At 30.1% G+C, this 19,343-nt stretch overlaps 1 protein-coding gene across 3 annotated transcripts in view; it reads right to left on the bottom strand.

Annotated features, from left to right (window-relative positions):
- Positions 1-1,576: 1,576 nt before the first annotated feature.
- Positions 1,577-19,343, bottom strand: part of LOC115889155 (eIF-2-alpha kinase GCN2) — a 103,209-nt gene continuing 85,442 nt past the window's right edge. The window contains exons 22-27 of one of the 3 annotated variants that reach the window (XM_030909098.1): positions 18,625-18,758; positions 13,969-14,135; positions 13,668-13,905; positions 11,128-11,285; positions 2,153-2,315; positions 1,577-2,083 (exon numbers count right to left, since the gene is read on the bottom strand). In XM_030909098.1, coding sequence (XP_030764958.1) covers positions 2,189-2,315; positions 11,128-11,285; positions 13,668-13,905; positions 13,969-14,135; positions 18,625-18,758 — 824 coding nt within the window. In that variant the 3' untranslated portion in view covers positions 1,577-2,083; positions 2,153-2,188. Of the gene's footprint in view, positions 2,316-11,127; positions 11,286-13,667; positions 13,906-13,968; positions 14,136-18,624; positions 18,759-19,343 lie in introns of all 3 variants that reach the window. The other 2 variants (XM_030909097.1, XM_030909096.1) reach the window with 2 other exon arrangements.

The following is a 19,343-nucleotide window of genomic DNA, read 5'->3' on the forward strand; positions in this document are numbered from 1 at the left end:
ATTATAATAATTATAACAAGTAACCACAACACTACAACATAAAAAAACTATACACATATAAACTAAAATTCGTAAAATAAATGGCAAATAATAATTATTGTTTTTACACACCACTGGCACTAGCAGTAGATTGTGTTTGTGGCCGAATTTATGCCCCGGCTCGTCCACAATTCAATCCCAGCATTTTTTATCTTCGTCTCTTCAACGCTAACCGCGCCGATCTCGCCAATCTTTTTCTCGCAGGATTGATTGTTGAACGGACCGGGAATGCACGAGCTTGCGACGTTACTAATTGACATCCTGATAGAAATTGCAGACCTGCCGCGTCTTTTGCGTGTTTTAATGGACGCAAATCGAAAAAAACGCTTAAAACGGTAAAATCGCAAAAAAGCGTTTGAGACGGAAAAAACGCAAAACGCTAAAAACACTTTCTGTGTGGCCGTGGGCTAAGGCTGGCCACTGAGAGGATTCATGAAAGTGATAGTTCTTGTCTGCCCATTTTAATTCTGAAATTTTTGGAATGTCGTCTGTCGAAATATTCCCTGGCTCGTTAGATAGACGTTAACAAAATATGTATTTGACTTTTCGATTTTTTTAAGTATTTGAAAATGCAGGATAATAAAATAAGTAAAAACACATATTCATAGAAAAAATATATTCATATATATTTACCTAAAACAAGTTCTACAAACAGATGAAAGTTGAGCAAAGCAGGAATATCCATTACAGGAACATACAGATATTCCATAATACACTACCATGTTTTAAAATAGAATAATCTCATTTTTAATTAGTCGTTAAATGTATAGAAAAAAAATTACATACAAAAATGTTTATTTTTTGTAGCTATTATAAACTTATAAATGTCGTAATGTTTAGATTATTTCATTTTAATATTTTAATGGGAACTCTTAACGGGAAATATTTAACTGAGTAAATAATATTTTATAAATTTCATACAGAAACGAGGAAAAAATGTCAGAAACTGACAGAGATATAATCAAACAAGATTATCAAACAATAATTTGAGAAAAATATTTCTAAAAAAAGATATGGGATATTGTCACTGTGTCACTATCAAACTAAAACAATTTTCTATGTAAACTACTTTTCTGCTACGATTTACCAAAAAGAATGGAGATAATACTATACTAAGGGCTGGCAAAGATTAGTCTTGGGTCCAGATTTCCGTATGTAAGAATACAATGCGTTTATAATGTATTAAACAAAGAGAGAACAGTAAACACGTTACCAGGCGCCCGAAATAAACCGAGAAACTGTGCACATTGCTAAGAGACGTTGAAGGGGATAAGCAGATTTGTCGCAGACCACCGGTCGACCCAATCAGTTCTTCTGTCAGTACCTAAAGTTCTAGGGAAAGGTGTACAGGGTGTGTGTTTCGATCGAACTATGCGATTTGCTTCCACACATCGACCCAAGTTCCGACCCAAAAGTAATAGTTGCCAGCACGGTATAACATCTCCATAATATTTAAAAAAATGTCAAATACAATGTACTTCAGTTAGGCAATACCTATATTTAAACACCAAATAATAAAATCACTTCAATTAAGTATGCCAAATGAATACTCAGTATACTTTATAAATGCATTTTCTCATTGAAGAATTTCAAGCATAGTAGAACAAAATGATAACTAAAAAGTAAATTTGGTATTTTTTAAAAAAAATTCGACGATATTCATAGAATAGAAACCAAATTCAAAATAAAAAAATATATGTATATTAAATAAAATTGTTATGTTAAATCAATGAAACTAAAAAAATAAAAATTATATTATCAAATTATGAATATCAATACCGTATTTCAATGAAAAATTCTAAATATAAGATCTTTTATAGTATTTACGTCCAAAATCAAATGAAAAAATATATTTAAAACTAAGGCGTCTAAAAAATTAAAAAAAAAGTCAAAATAATCATGAATATAATAAAACTTAAACTGGAACTTTAATACTAAATCTGATGACAGTGCAAAAGAATGTTCCTTATAGTCAAAATAAACTTGGTTTATTCTCATTCCAAAAAACAAACAATTTATTCCAAAGGCTATTGGAATATAAAATCTAAATAGTAAAAATAAAAAAGATTGTTATGTATAAATTTTAGAGATGTTTTATTTTTTACGTACTTACTATCAATGTGTAACAAATAACTGGAAAAATTGGCACTTAAACTAGGACTTTATAAAAGTTATCTTTTAAACTAAATAAAACGATGGTTGGATTTGTTTTTCGCATTTTAACGTTCCATATTTCATCACAGATTTCATTTATGTACTGTCTTTCTTTTTGGTGTCTGAAAAATAAAAAATATATATCAAAGCGATACAAACATTACACCCAAATAAAATATTTATCTAAAAAATAAAGAATCAAATAAATAGATGACAAATAATAAGCTTTCAAAATCTATTTTACTAATAAATTTAACGGGAGCTTAAGAGAACCTATCGGTATACCCAAAAATAAATATAATCATCGGACTAGTGGTGGGCAAAACCGTTATTTTTAAATAACAGTTGAAACTGTTACTGTTATTTATATATAACAGCTTAAAATAACAGTTTTTTTTAATTTTCTGACATTAATCTTAAACGTCTAATATAGCATACACATTGTCAAATGCACAACTCAAATCAAATTATGTTTTAATTTTTAGAATATGTTTATTATATTATTAATAATTAAGAAAATAATTATTAAAAAAATCAATGTTAATAATATTAAAAAAAATAATTAGCTTAAACAGTCTTTTATTTATTTAAGTAGTTGAAACGCACCAAAATTCTAATTCATTTAATCTTATTTTTCCAAAATTACTGATAATAGGCAGCTCCGCTTTTTTTCGAAAATTAGATTTTTAATGAATTACAATTTAAAAAAATTGGCTGGTCGTTTCCTGCAACAATCAGTTCTCTCAATATAGCAGTACATAAATGGCGACGTTAGTTGGAGCTGCCTTGCTCTGGGTTTGCAGCAAGAACCGAGCAGCTCGATTTCCCACAAATTTATTAAAATGGAGCTGCCTGGTTATTGCAGCAACCCCTTCAATTATAGAAATATGAGCTCTTTCCGCTTTCCTGAAAAAGATAGTAAACAACTTTATTATTTGTTATGATATTTTCAAAACGTGTTTATAAAGAGACATCTATCAGGTACCTATGTACAGAGTGGGTCAAATTCGACGCTTTTAAATGCAAACACCCTTTCCTATAGGAGATAGACAAAAACTAATATCGGTGTCTGGAGCTCAATTTTTGTCAAAAACATGATGGTGAAAACCGCATATCGATATGTGTTACCGTTTAGGAGTTACGGGGTGTTTTTCAAAAATATGCATTTTTAACAAATCGCTGTAACTTTTTTGCTATGGAAAATTTTGTATTTCTATGAAAATTTTTCCAAAGCATCTTTTTACGTAGAATTTAATGGTTTAAGTATAATTTTTTTAAAATTAATAATTTAAGAATTATCAACAGAAAATTTGATTTTTTAAATGGAGCACGCTGTATATTTTTAACTCATTGAAAATAAATTAAAATTACCATTCCAAAAATATAGCACACTTGATATTTTGCTCGATTCCTCTTCGAGATATAGAGTATATAAAAATTCGCCCGCTTTAAATAAGTAGGCTTTGAACGACACCGGCCGTAATGCAAAAAAATTCTAGCTGTAAGCATCAATTAAAACGAAAATAATATTTGCTATGAGAGATGCAGAATTTTATTAGAATTTAAAATATATTTAACCAACATCAACACATTTAAACTATATTTAATAACAATAAAAATAAATAGCAAACCAAGACATGAGATTTTGCTACAGGTGTTCAACATATCGACAGTCTTCTGTTATGGACAGACGGGGCAGTTTTTGAACATTTCTCGCGGAATTCATTAACTCAGTAGGGGTGAAAGATACCCTCTCATAACTGCTAAGTATGTATATATATATATATATATATATATATATATATATATATATATATATATATATATATATATATATATATATATATATATATATATATATATATATATATATATATATATATATATATACGCCCCGGCTCAGTGTATTTTTTCTACAACTGGCTGGATATATTTTTCTATGGTAAGTTAGGGTAAATGTCATTTATACTGTATAAATTTTATAAATAGGATTTGTTTCATTTAGCAGAACAATGTCTAATTATTATGAAGAAGAGCAAGAAAAACTTTGTCGTTTATGGGAGGAAGTTGCATCAGAGGAAGAGCCGTATGATGAAGAAGAGGAGTTGGCGTTTCAGGAAAATCAAGTTGAAACTCGAAGCACTGATAGCGAATCCGAACAAGAGTGTTCTGATAGCAGTGACGACGATGTACCCCTTGCAAAATTAGCAAGAATTCCAACTTTCGTTGGAAAAGATGGCACAACGCGGTGGCATAAACATTTCCCAAACAAAACAGTAAGAACGAGAAGGGAAAATATTATTGTGCGATTACCAGGCGTCAGAAACTGTGGGAAAAACGCCAAAACACCCGTTGAATGTTGGTCGTTATTTTTTACTACTGAAGTGCTCAACATTGTAGGGGAGAACACAAATCACTATATTTCTGGATTAGCGAAAAATTATGCGAGAGAGAGAAGAGGAACGCCCGCACTATGAAACAAATGTGCCAAGATCGGTGAAATAAAGAAGACAAGAAGTCGCTGGAACACAAGAAAATATGAAAAATGAAGAAATCCAACCAGGTAACAGAAGAAGATGCTTTTTTTGCAAAAAGGATTCAAAAACCAAATATTTTTGCAAAAAATGTAAAAAATTTGTTTGTCTCTCTCACATGGAAGCTTGGTGTCCTGAGTGCTCAGAAATTGCCATAAATTAATAAAAACTATTGTTCTATAATATTTTTATAAAGTTTCACTAGAAAATCTTATTTTGTTTACCTATTTACCAGTTGTTTCCTAGTTTTTAGAAAATGGTATATTTTTTGACAACAAATTTTAGAACAAGATAAAATTTGTCTATGTATATTTAAATCATGTTCCTATTATAATATTTGAATAAACTAAGGTATATTTTTTCAATTAAAATATAGTGTTTTAATTTTTTTTCCAAAAAACGCGATATTTGACGATGGGTCTCAGAGACCCGGCGCCCCGGCTCATGAGCTACACAAGGGCGCCCCGTCCGCAGGGTTAAAAGTGCCCAGTTTATGATTGTTTCAATTCCTATTGAAAAGCTCATATCTAAAATAAAAGCTTCTTCTAAAACGATATAAGTATGTCCTTGTTTACGTGCGGTTCGTATTTCTTTTTATTTTATCAGTTGCAATCAATAATTATTTAGATAAAAGAAGAAAATTCATTTTAGTGTTCGGCAGGTGTTCGGTGAAATTTGGGTGAGATGAAAATGAACCAAATAATAGTAGTATTCTTTCGTTCTGAACGAAATGAAAATTTTCACTTAAACTGATTTATTCCTACGTGGTATAGGATATAACAATGATTTCTGGATTTTTCTATATCGGATCGTTCCTTTCTTCGTCGATTCTCTTTATAAATCAGTTGTGTCAGTTAAATCAACAGTGAACATTTTCAGTTCGTTCAGAACGAAAGAATACTACTAAATAGTACTAATTACTAATATTCGTCCATAACAGGTTATGTTTTATGTTCATTTGTAATTCGGTTACCACAGATATAATATAAAATACTACTAATTTTTATCTCGATTATATCGAAAAAGATAATTCGAATTAGTTAGTTTTAATTTAGTATCGAATTAGTCGTATTATTTAATTCGAATTTTCCCAACACTACTGATAACTTCAGCGTTCAGAGGCGGTGCGTCGTCTTGTTGGAAAAATATGTTTTCGAGTTCCATTAAGGGCATATCATCAATAAGGGGTCCAAAGCCTACTAGTTAAAAGTGGCGAACTTTTAAAAATTCTGTATTTTGAAGGGGATTGTAACAAAATATCAAGTGTGCTATATTTTTGGAAAGGTAATTTTAAATTCCTTTCAGTTAAATAAAAATATATAGGGTGTCCCAAATAAAAAATCAATTTTTCTGTTGATAACTCTTAAATTATTAATTTTAAAAAAATTATACTTAAACCATTAAATTCTACGTAAAAAGATGCTTTGGAAAAGTTTTCATAGAAATACAAAATTTTCCATAGTAAAAAAGTTACAGCGATTTGTTAAAAATGCACATTTTTGAAAAACACCCCGTAACTCCGAAACGGTAACAGATATTGATGTGCGGTTTTCACCATAATGTTTTTGATGAAAATTGAGCTCCAGACACCGATATTAATTTTCGTCTATCTCCTATAGAAAAGGGTGTTTCCATTTAAAAGCGTCGAATTTGACCCACCCTGTACATATCCAAATTGTTACGTTAAAATAGTTTGCTTTTTGTTAACTTTTTTTTAATAATTCGAATCTAATTCCTACTTCTGCATTTAAAATTGGTAGGTGGGTGGGCAGAATAAACACTGTTATTTTTTGTTATTATAGAATTTTTTTATTTATTTTTATGTATAAATAAATATGTTTATAAAACAGTACAATTTTTGCTTTTTTATATTTTCCCTTATACTAGTATTCTTTCGTTCTGAAGGAACTGAAAATTTTCACTGATTTCCACAAATTTCCCGCCAGCCAGAATGTGCGATAATGTCTTACGATACGTTTTATAAGACAGCAATAAAGACGTACGTTAACTTTTTTTTAATGCCAATTGGTCTCAAAATTGTTATTCTGAGTTGCGCTACGGGAACGCGGTCCCACTCTTTACAATGAGATTTGTCAGTCTCTTTTTATTTATTTGTCTATGGTTTTACATGAGATCTCACAACATACATATATGGAACAGGTGCCTTTATATAAAAATCCAAATTTTCAAAACAATCATATCACCAATTCACCTATTACTATCGCCGAAAAGTCAGTTACCGTAAGCGGCTAGACAGCTAACTTTTAATCTATAAGGATATTTCGAGATTTTTCATTTGTTCCTTCCATTATAAGCTTAATGATACCTAAAATTCAACATTTAAAGTTTGTGACACTTCTAGAAGTACCTAACCATTATATGTTTGTGACACTTCTAGAAGTATATGACACCATTCATATACAAATAAAATCAGATAAGATCAATTTGATTAATTCTAGTTTCCTATCTTTCTCTAGACTGGAAAGTCAGAAACCGTATTAATCCGTAAGGATATTTTGAGATAGTTCATTTTTTTTCTTCCATTATAAGCTTAGCTACCTAAAATTCAAAATTTGTAGTTTGTGACACATCTAGAAATACCTTAGAATGTTTGATGATGTCAGTGAGTCAAGTACTGAAGGTACGATTTTAGATAATTTTACTACGGTTCTATTTAACAATTTATTTTCAGCAATTATTTCAGTGCTTTTTAGTAGCCTTAATATAAGGCTACCTATTGTTTTTTTTTCATTTGTTTTTTTATATATCATATAGCTACAGTTTTTTCTCATAACAGCACGTGCTTAGACTTATCGTAAGATAGTTACTCTACTATCTTTCGAGTTATAAATAACTAATTATTGTCTTTATTTTTTCTACCTATATATAATATACGGAGACGCCACAACGTGGAACAGGAACACAGACAGGTGTTCGATACAGAGTCAGGCTGTCCGAGAGAAACAACTGCTGCAGGAGTACGATCAGGAAGATCCCAGGAAAAGCAGGCATTTGGTAAGTAAAGCTTTTATAATTTCATTATTAACGACTATAGTCATCTTTGAAAAAACTTTCCTTGCCAGAGGGTGGCTTCTCCATACCTGGACCCTGTGGTGGTTATTTTTCTCGTTTGACTCCTCGACAGATAAGATTTTTCTGATTTCTTTTTCTCGCTTTATCTGTCGATAAATTTTTTATTAATAATATTTTTTTTATAATTTAAATCATCGTCTCTTCGTATTGTTTTTTTTTTGGATTTTGTTTTTTTAGCACGTGCAAAGCAATAAATAATTGTCTGATGGAACCACATTTTTTTATATTTATCTAATAGAATCGTACCTATAGTGTGGTAGTGGTCTTGATATTTTTTTTATTAAATTGATTTTACATTTTTTTGAGAGAGAGACAGAGAGAGATATACATTTTATCTTTGCCTATTTTTTTAAAATAATTTGGACAATACTCAATTCTAATTTCATTTAAGCTGTTATAGCCAGATTTCAAAATTTATTCAATTGAATTAAAATTTTATTAATTTAATTATTAATATTAAATTTTCAAGTTGATAGTAGAATTTTGTCTGCTATTCATAATTTTTTTATTGGTTGGCTTTTAGAGAAGACTAACAATTTATTGGTTAAATACTAATTTGTTTTTGATGCCTTTTGGCTTTTGTATTTTAAAATTGATCAATTTTAATGTTAATTTTAGAGTTAATTTTAAGTTGATTTTTAGTAGTAGTTAATTAGATTTAATTTAAATATTGTTAAGGTAAATAACTATACCTTTGATTTAAATTTTGATTGACTCTCATTGTACATTATATTGGCAACCACAGACAGTCGACTTGGTACTGTAGAACACTACCACATAACTGGGTACTTAACCATTATTTGGAATAGCATACTGCTGTTTATTATCTTCTAGGAAGATACGAGAACTGACCCTCCCCATAAGTAGCTCACGCACTGAGACTGGTGGAGTCTCACAAGCTCTCCAAGATTAGCCAGACAATCACGCTACCCACCAGCGGATGAGTGCAGCGAAGAGGGCGAGGCCTTTCTCCCAATCAACTGAAGCAGAACCATATATCTAAGTATCCCAGTTAATTACCTATTTACTTTATAATATAGTCAAGACTGTCACAGCCAGCCAATTGTACTATAGTGAGAAATTGTTAAGTAAATATAAGTTAGTATTTAAAAAAAAATAATATCTTGTTTTATTTAATTCCAAAGCATACTTCTAAATTCATCAACATCTAGAATTTTGTGGGTTATATACGTTCATTATTATTTTATTAATTTATCGTCACACGTCATTTACCAGTTGCCTAATTACGAAAAGTTTCATATGACATTAACCTCAAAAATGATCTTTAAAAACAAACAACAAACAGAGCAACAAATGAACAAATAGGTACATAATGACTGATAATGATAAGTGATAATAATAACTTTAATGATATGAAGGCTGATGAAGGTAATTATAAACATTATTTTGAGTTTGTTTAATAAAATATAGGATACAATATAACTAAGCAAAATCAAACAGTTTTAGACAACCAATACAAGATTTAGAACTTGACATCGTGATAAACAAATTATACATTCAGGAACTCGTTTAAATATTATAGGTAAGTAATATTTTCACAAAACTAAACATTTTAGCATAAAATCACAGAAAATATATAGAATATTACCTATGATAAAATGTTAAATACTGATGTATATTTATTCTAATCACATTTAAATTTAAACTCAAAATTTTCATAAAAAGAAAATGATAATTTTTCGTAAATATAAAGTAAATAATATTACATATTTCAGGTTGATTGACGAATACTCTACAGTTGATTAGAGCCCAAGAACGTCCACACCTTATTTCACCCCGTTAGAGGGCGAATTTCCAAAAATTGTTCCTTAGTGCTAAATTACGTTACATAAGGAACGTCTGCGCAAAATTTCATAATTCCAAAACCGATTTTAATGAATTTTTGTACAAATTTTCATCCCTTAATTCTTATGGGGCGAATGCCTAAAATCCGCTTCTGAGTACTCACTTTCATCACTTGAGGAACCTCTGTGTAAATTTTCATACTTCTAGGACAGATTTTTTTCAGAACGTTCACCCCTCATTTCACCCCCTTAGAGGGAAAATTTCGAAAAATTGCCTCTTAGTGCTAAATTAAGTTACATAAGGAACGTCTACGCAGAATTTCATACTTCTAAAACCGATTTTAACAAATTTTTATACCATTTTTCATCCCTTATTTCTTATGGGATGAATGTCCAAAATTCGCTTCTGAGTACTCACTTTCGTCACTTAATTAACAATTTCCAAATTTCAAACTCCTCGGACTAATTTTAAAAAATATGCAAAATTTCACCCCCAGTTTCACCCCTTAGGAGAAGAATTTCCTAAAATCGCTTTGAACTGTTAAGTTACGCTACTTAAGGCACCTCTGTACAAAATTTCGTAGTCCTAGGACATGCTTTTTTTGTATACAAAAGTACCCCTCATATCACCCCCTTAAAGAGCGAATTTCCAAAAATTGCCCCTTAGTGTTTAATTACGTCAATCAAGGAGCACTCGTGAAAAATTTCATACTCTTAAACCAGATTTTAACAAATTTTTATGCAGCCTTTCATCCCTAATTTCACCCCCTTAGCGGTCGAATTTTCAAAAAATCCCTTCTTAGTGCTCATTTACATCACTTAAGGAACCTATGTGCCAAATTTTATTTATTACTATATAGATAACCTTTACCCTTATTTTCAGCTAATGAATATTAAGAGACAAATAATAAAAATAAAATCTAAATTATAAATTTCATGGCTATAAATATCATACATATGCATCTAGAAATTCTGACTTTCAAACATCCACTGCGACTAGTATTTTGATATCCAATTGTCTAGTATTAAAGTCCGAATATACATTTTCCCTGGGTTTGGCCGGGAATTTGCTTATAAATGTGAACAACCGGCTACGTCGCTTCACATCGCGTGGCCGTGGCGTGACTCCAAATTCGTTCGTTTTAAAAATATTATTAGATTTGGCTATAGGCGCCCTCTGTGTCATTAATAGGGAACTGTCTCATCGAAAACATGCTGTTCCGTAAGCAATAGCCATCTGGATTATGTGTTATCTGTGATATTACTTACATGAGGTATAATTACTAGATATTTTGATAATCTAGCCAGCCACAGTTATGTCCTCATGTTTAGTAAAAATTAATATTCTTGTTTTATCCATAACGAAGTTACAAGGTGGTCAAAAGTAAATAAGTGTCGCAATGTGCACAAATACGCTGTGAAGTACGGATGTGCTCGACTTGGCGTATATTGAAAGCCCTAAATGGGAAGTTGATGGCTTATCTAAGATAAAATTTACTTACTTTGAAATACACTCTTCTGCCGCCCTAAAGAATACGTCTTCCGATTTGAAGTCTAAATACGAATTTAAAGTCCTCACTATATTTGATTCGGCAGTAATTCCCACCACGGTTATGAATCCACACAATTTTTTAAATAAACCATCTAGCTGAGTTCTCGTCTAAAACATTACATTATAAATATCAATATAAACTCACTGGCAAAAAAACCGGCCACCAAAAATTAGACCTAATTTCAAAGTTGGATTTCTCGCGAACCACTCATTAGATTTTGATATTTTTTTTTAAATTGTAAATTAATTCCTTTTTAACGGATGCTACGTCAGAAATTTTTATTCCGAATTTATTTTGAGCATATACAGGGTACAACAATAAGACGAAGTTTTTTGCCCGAACTTTATAACACACTGTAGGGTGCAGCAGAGGTAGTAGCTATTGCTAAATTAAATCACATTGTAGCTTCATCTTTTGTGAGCATTTTGTTTTTTTAATCACCACATTATCTCTTTTTGTATTGGAGATATGCTGTTTTAAAACGAACTTCTCAGAAAAATGCTTCGCAGGCAGAAAGTTTTATGTATAAATAATCAAGGCGACATAGGTGAAGAAGGATTTATGAGTATTTGCCATTGCCTGGAAACTTATATGGTGAAATTTTGATAAAATAATTTAGTACACACTAAAAACACGGTGTGTCGCTAGTGGTAAGAAAAATAATTTTTAGAGGTTACTAGTTTATTTGGTTGCCTGTGATAGGCATATACAGGGTGTTTCCTAATTAATCTAAAAAATAAAAAATCGTTAGAAAACGAATTAAGGCTCTTAATAAGTATATTTATTTTTTTCTCGACAACCGTTTGATGAACAAGAAAAACTCAAAAGATCAATTTTGTTGAAAAAGGATGGCCAGTCAAGAAAACAATATATTTTCTTTAAAAAAGTAGTGGTGTACCATTTATGTTAAGCAAAAAAATTTTTAATTTTTAACACCCTGTAGATCAGAAAGGAAGTACTTTAGACCTAATGGTTATATAAAAATTGTTTTAAGAACACATGAGAAATCACACCATATTTTTTTTAGACTAATTCGAAAACACCCTGTATATTGTCAACTTGACAATGACTGCTGATAAATCAAAAAATACCTTTTCAGTGAAAAAAGCCTGATTTTCGCAGGAAAAATTTTGATTTTTATTGAATTTGGGCCTGCGTTTGCAAATACTCGTTTGTTTTTTAATTTTCTATCTATCTAAATTTTAAATATCATAGTCAGAAATAGTTTTATTATTTATTAACTGTAAAAATGGTGTTTTCTTGTTGTGTTGCATCTTGCAAAGAAACTAACAAAACTGCAAAAATGTACGTGTTTCCAAAAGACGATAAGGTATGTATCTTAGATAAAAGAAAAATATATGGTATGTATTCGTTGTTTGATTTTTTTCGTTCGCTTTAAAATCTATAAATCTCGGTCTATTCATTAGACAGCCAGTCGACTTACGATCATTTACATGAAACTCTGTAAAATAAATAAAAAAATAAATTGTAAAATATATATATATTCTTATGTTTTATTAAAGTTACTCTGGTATACTAATATATCAGTGTAACTTTAAAAATAAATCCTTTGAATTCAAATATAAACATAAAAAACATTTACAGCAGAAAAGGCGAAGGCGCTGGGTTAAACGTAGTCTCCACTAAAAACACGGAGGGGCGCTTTGACCCAAAATTTTACTATTAAGTTTCATATCTATCTTAATAGTAGATTATTTTCTTTTATCTATGGTATTTGCAATATGACAACAACGGCTGTCAAATTAAAAAAATGTCATTATATTATATTCCAAACGGATGTTGCTCGTATTGTGGCTTTAATTAAGGATGGGCGAAGTCAACGTTATGTCTCCGATACCCTGGGTACTGGATATATTTAGAACAACAGTCCAGGATGCCTGGAATCGATATATGGCAACGGGAAATTTCACCAGGCGAGTGGACACTAGATATTAGTCCCTTAAAATGTATTTACCATTCATTTTAATTTTCATGTATGAGTTAGTTTTTAGATAAAACCTAACTACGTTCTGATGTTTGACTTGTTTTTAAAGCTTTTTTCGATGCGTTTGTTTAAAGCAGCGTATCTCCAATACAAACAAAGATAATGTCGTGATTAAAAAAACAAAATGCTCACAAAAGATGAGGCTACAATGTGATTTGATTATTGTGTTACAAAGTTCGGGCAAAAAACTTGGTCTTATTGTTGTGCCCTGTATATGCTCAAAATAAATTCGGAATAAAAAGTGCTGACGTAGCATCCGTTAAGAAGGAATTAATTTACGATTGAAAAAAAAAACAAAATCATCAAAATCTAATGAGTGGTTCGCGAGAAATCCAACTTTGAAATTGGTTTGTTGGCACTGTTTACTAAAAATAACCATTTTATTTTGTGAATCTGCCACAGAGGCATAGACATTTTTTAACATTTATTATAATGTCGCTTTAATGACAATCATCCTGTAAACCCTATTGCATTAATATCCCACCTGCATATCATATCTTCTCTTTGCGGTGGACGATGCTTTTCCAGAAATAACTAACACAATATCCACGACTGGCTCAGAATCATTTTTATCCGTATAACTATTCTTGCTCTCCGATCTTGAAAGTATATTACTCGTCTGCGTACCCTCAACAATACTATCACTACGGCTTCTAAAGAGTTTCGAGAAATTATCTTGCAAATCTAACGTATTGTAGGTTTTCTCTTGAAATTTATCAAAGCTGTAAAATAAAAATATGTGTGTCTCTATGATGAAATATATTTAAAGCATACACTGTTATTACCTGTCCTTAGAACTAACGTCCCAACTTTTAACGCGAACTTGATCGTTGTCTTTAAAAATAAAAGCGTGAGGCACCCCAATTTTCATAAGTTGTTCTTGAACCTCGACAGAATTAGTTTCCTCAATTAAAGAGCTCTTTATTCCATGTCTCCATAAACATTTCAGCATCTAAAATGTTACGAAAATACAATTAACCTAAATTTAAATAAATTTTAACTTTGAATAAGAAGACTAAGGAAGGAGCATATCAAAAATCTTAGGTACACCGCGATGGGCCTCAAATATGGCCGACTTAAATTCCGGTTTATCAGTGTAGTTCTAATTTTATTTTAAAAATGTAAAACTATGATGTAGGGTAGACGTGGGGTAGACTCAATAATTTGTGGTTTTATTTTACGTTGTGAATAAATGTTGGTAGTTATTAAAATTGTTATAAAAATATATAATTCTAATAAAAATAGATAAGTTATAATAAGTATTTATTAACACAAACATCCGATACGCTACTGAAGCAGTTAAGTCAAATTAACGTACCTAAATTCTTTGACATTTAATCTTTGACAAGTAATAAATAAAAGCTAAAATGCAAGAAAAATATATAATTTAGTTAATTTAAGTGAATTTCATAAATGATCGGTTTACTACACGTATGTATATTATATAGTCACTTACTAGCGAAAAGTTGTTCCATTATTTCACTCAATTTTTGCCGAGATCTACAGCACGCTACACAACCAACTACTTTAGAATCTTTTTCGATAAATAGCGATAGTATCACTGTTAATTTAAGTTCTGCCACAATTTCTATCTAGATTTACTACCTTTATACAACTATCAGTAGTAGAATAAATAATAAATAACATAAAATAAGCTCCGTAAAGACTGACAAATCCACAAAATTTCAAATCAAATTCAAATGTGTCAAATGAATCGTCAAACAGAACTGTCAAGGATCCCCACCCTAGAGTGCTTTTATGGTGCCTTTTCCACCCACCATGCATGAATACATGGATAGCATTATGCTCCTTCCTTAGTCTTCTTATTCAAAGAATTTTAAGGACAATTTTTATAATAGTACATCCATATGAATCACGTGACGGAAATATATAAATAGTTCCTAGAGATGCTAATAAAAGGTATGTCCGAGAGGATACATGACGGTGACAGTTATATACCATTTTAGTGCAGGGTTGGCAAATATCATGATATTTATATAAATATCAAATATCAGATATATATCCGATATATATCTGATATATATCCAATATATATCAAGTTTTGATATTTATTTTTGCTTTTATTTTTTATGTAAAACTGCGTTTAGTATCAAGTAAAATCAAGAGCTCAAGCAAATGTATTTATTTCAACTTAATTATTGTTGCTTTGCACATAATAGGAACAACATTAAAACAAAAATATATAAAAAAATATACAGAAATTCTAAAAAAATAAACAGGAATTCTAAAAAATAAACAGAAATTCTAAGAAATGAACAAAAATTTAAAAAAATAAGAAAGAAATAGTGAGGGAAATGTATAAAAAAGAAGAAAAATATTAAACGGCTCAGTCCTCAACAACTCGCAACCGTATACACCATTCTAAAAAATAAACGGAAATTCAAAAAAATAAACAGATATTCTAAAACTAACAACAAACAAATTTATGATTATTTATTTATAATTAATCGTCAGATTCGTCAGAACTATTATTATTAAAGTTACTGTTTCTGGCAAAGTTTTTGGTACATTTGAATTGACCCAGATCCAATCAATATTATCTTTTTTTGTTTTTTTCTTTCTGATTGTTGAGTTTTATTTTTTATAAATATCATGATATATATCAAGGTATAAATATCATGATATATATCAATGATATATATCCGATATATATCACTGATATATATCATGCCAGCCCTATTTTAGTGAACAGATGTCAGTCAACATTTTCCCAGACTCGTTCGGCAGACTTTAGGTATCTGTATTTATTACTGACAAATGTCAATTTTTTACACACTCTATACGTTATCAGATAAATAATTGAATGCAGAATGCCGAATTTTTAATATCCAATTAAAAATTCGGTCATTTCCTTTTTTATATTTTATTATTGTTGTATAATAACTAATGAATTGTTTTGAACGACACACATATATTTAATATCAACTAATTGTTAATATCAATTAATAAATTCATTGTTGCCAACCACGGACATAACTGGAATTTAAATTTCACGCTGGAGATTCAGGTGGTAGCTCTGCTGTAAAAAATGTCAAGTTTATTTATTTATTTCTTGACATTGTCATTCTTTTTGACACTTTAATTTTGTATTACGAGTTTTTGGTTTAAATAAATAGTGTTGTGGTACTTTAAGCTTAAAAATGTTTACTAGCAGACCTTGCAGTCGAACATTGTTCTTTTTAGAACCTATTTTGGTGCAAAGTGTACAAGGTAGCTTAATCGCCGTAAAAAACGCATCGCAACATTATTATAGATTATTATAGAAGAATATTTTGAACGGGAAAGCAGTAGTAAAGGCCCTTTATGTCCCTTAAATTCTGTTAAGAAGGTGAGTTTTGTTGATAATGTAAATAATAACAGTTTGTACAGGGTGGCGCACCTCATTCGCCTCAGTTGATTATACGAAAACGGAAAGATGTAAAAACAAAATATTTTATGGGTATATGTAGGGAGACAATGTGCACAATTTAAAATTATTTTGAAATATACAGGGTGTTTCAGAACTAAGATCTATACCAAAGTTATATTTTTTCTTATGTAACACCCTGTATTTTATTTCATTTTTGGATTCTGGGGCCCAAAAAAATGCATTTATTATAAATTATTATATATTTATTAATGTATAAAATCTTTCGTATTTGAGATATTTCAAGATATTTAAATTTGCATGCTACAATAGAATAGACTATTAACACCCTGTACATTACTTTTCAGAATGAATTCTCATGCTGAGTTTAAAGGTAGAGAAATAAACTTTACTGAAAAATGGTATTGGTTCCTTAAATTTATACAGGGCTATCAAAAGTTGCTGATCTATTTTAAGGATATATTTTATATAAAAACGTCGTTATTTCAAATGCAACACCGTGTATTTTTTTAAATAAATCGAAGCAGATTTAAATGCTCTTTCAAACTATATTAGGGTTTCCTATATCGATCTAGCTCAGATTTTGAATAAAAAGCGATTTTTAAATAAAATTGCAATCAAGATGGCTGGTGTCGCCATGGTAAGTTTCTAGTGACAGAGTTAGTAACTATTTTCAAAGTCGATATTAGTTTATGGACATTATTATTTATAATTTTAGTTTACAGTTTATTTAAATTTACCTACAATAGTTTAATAAGTAAGTATTCATTATTTTATCAAGAAAAATAAAGCAGTATTTACTGGCGGAACGAATAGATATGTTACTAGTGATATTATTTTTGTGAGGAAAATTGCTTCTTGGCCTCAAGGGCTTATGCTCAAAGATATTCAAATAGGAATCTTCCTGATAAGCATTTCATTGAAAAACTTCTTGTCCTATTTTGCAGAGCTGGTAGTGTGCTTTATAAAAAACCTATTAGGCAGAAACTTGTCGTTGGAAATGAAGAAAATGAATTTGCCGTAATTGGCTCTTTTATAGAAAATCTATATATCTACAAGTCATCGTAAAATAATTCAAAGAACTATCTCTTCGTTTTTCTTGATAGAATAATAAACACATATTTAATAAATATTATTTATTAAACTATTGTAGGTAAATTAATTAAAAGTAAACTGGTATAAATTTAAAAAAGTCCATAAACTAATTTCTTTTTAGTTTAGTTTTAATTTTGAAAATAGCTACTAACTACTACTAAATAACTGTCACTAGAAACTTGTCACGACGACAGACAACACTAGCCATCTTGATTATAATTTTATTAAAAAATCGCTTTTTATTCAAAATCTGAGCTAGATAGGTATAGGAAACCCTAATATAGTTTGAAAGAGCGTTTAAATCTGCTTCGACTTATTTAAAAAAATACATAGTGTTGCATTTGAAATAACTAAGTTTTTATGTAAAATAAATATTTAAAATAGACCAGCAATTTTTGATACCCCTGTATACCTTTAAGAAAGGAATAACATTTTTCTGTAAAGTTTATTTCTCTACCTTTAAACTCAGCACAAGAATTAATTCTGAAAAGTAATATACAGGGTGTTAATAATCTATTCTATTGTAGCATACAAATTTAAATATCTTTAAATAGCTCAAAAACCAAAGATTTTAAACATATTTAACCCTTATAATAAATACCTTTTTTGGGGCCCAAGAATCCAAAAATGAAATAAAATACCGGGTGTTCCATAAGAAAAAATTTAACTTTGGTATGGATCTTAGTTCTGAAACACCTTGTACATTTCAAAATAATTTTAAATTGTGCACATTATCTACCCACATATACCCATAAAATATTTTGTTTCTACATCTTTCCGTTTTCGTATAATCAACCGAGGCGAATGAGGTGCGCCACCCTGTATATTAACAATTAATTTATTAGAAAGACAACAGTAAAAATATTCTAATTCTACTTCTAAAGTAAAATGACAGACAACTGTCACTTTCATGGATTTGTCATCTGGACATTCTATAAAATGTTATACAACCACTTACTTTAATTTTCTCTTTCAACAAATGATTGCTTCCAACAGAGCAAACTACAGTATCTAATGTAGTCACTTTAGGTAACTCCTCAGAATCTTCTTTCTGTATCGCTTGAACTAGCTTGTCCAAAGAAATTGATATACCTAACAGAGAAAATAATCTACATATAATTGAAGGGCTTATTGTAATAATATGATATGCCAGAAATCCATAATTATGAATAATTATTAAATTTCACAGTTTTGAAAAAATGTGTAAATTTAACTATTATAAAATATAATATAAATTTGAAGACGTTTTAGAGTTAATTTAGTGTAACAAGGCCAGACACTCCGGACAGTTTATTCGTGACGTCATCAACTGGAGGCCTAAAGTTTGATTGCATTCCCAAGTAGCATCAATCTGACTTCGAACTAAATCTGAACTGAAGCGACGTCAGACTTTGTGCAAATTTAGGTTGGGTACTGGTGATACGACTGGTGACGTCGCTTTCCTATTAAAAGTGACGTCGTTGGATCCGAGTCGGTAAATCCAACGATCTGTCGACGTACAAAATAACAACGTACCATTTTTATTAATTTCCCAACGTCGTTCCAACGTTGGCTTGCACGACGTACCTATACTTGAACTAGCCCGACGTCTACCCGTTGTCCGAATAGGATACGTCTCACTGATAATCCCTAAAGTAACGTCCAATTATATTTTGTTGTATTTTATGTTCATATTGT

The sequence above is a fragment of the Sitophilus oryzae genome, unplaced genomic scaffold (assembly GCF_002938485.1).
Source record: "Sitophilus oryzae breed Bouriz unplaced genomic scaffold, Soryzae_2.0 scaffold_811_pilon_pilon, whole genome shotgun sequence".
NCBI lineage: Eukaryota > Metazoa > Arthropoda > Insecta > Coleoptera > Curculionidae > Sitophilus > Sitophilus oryzae.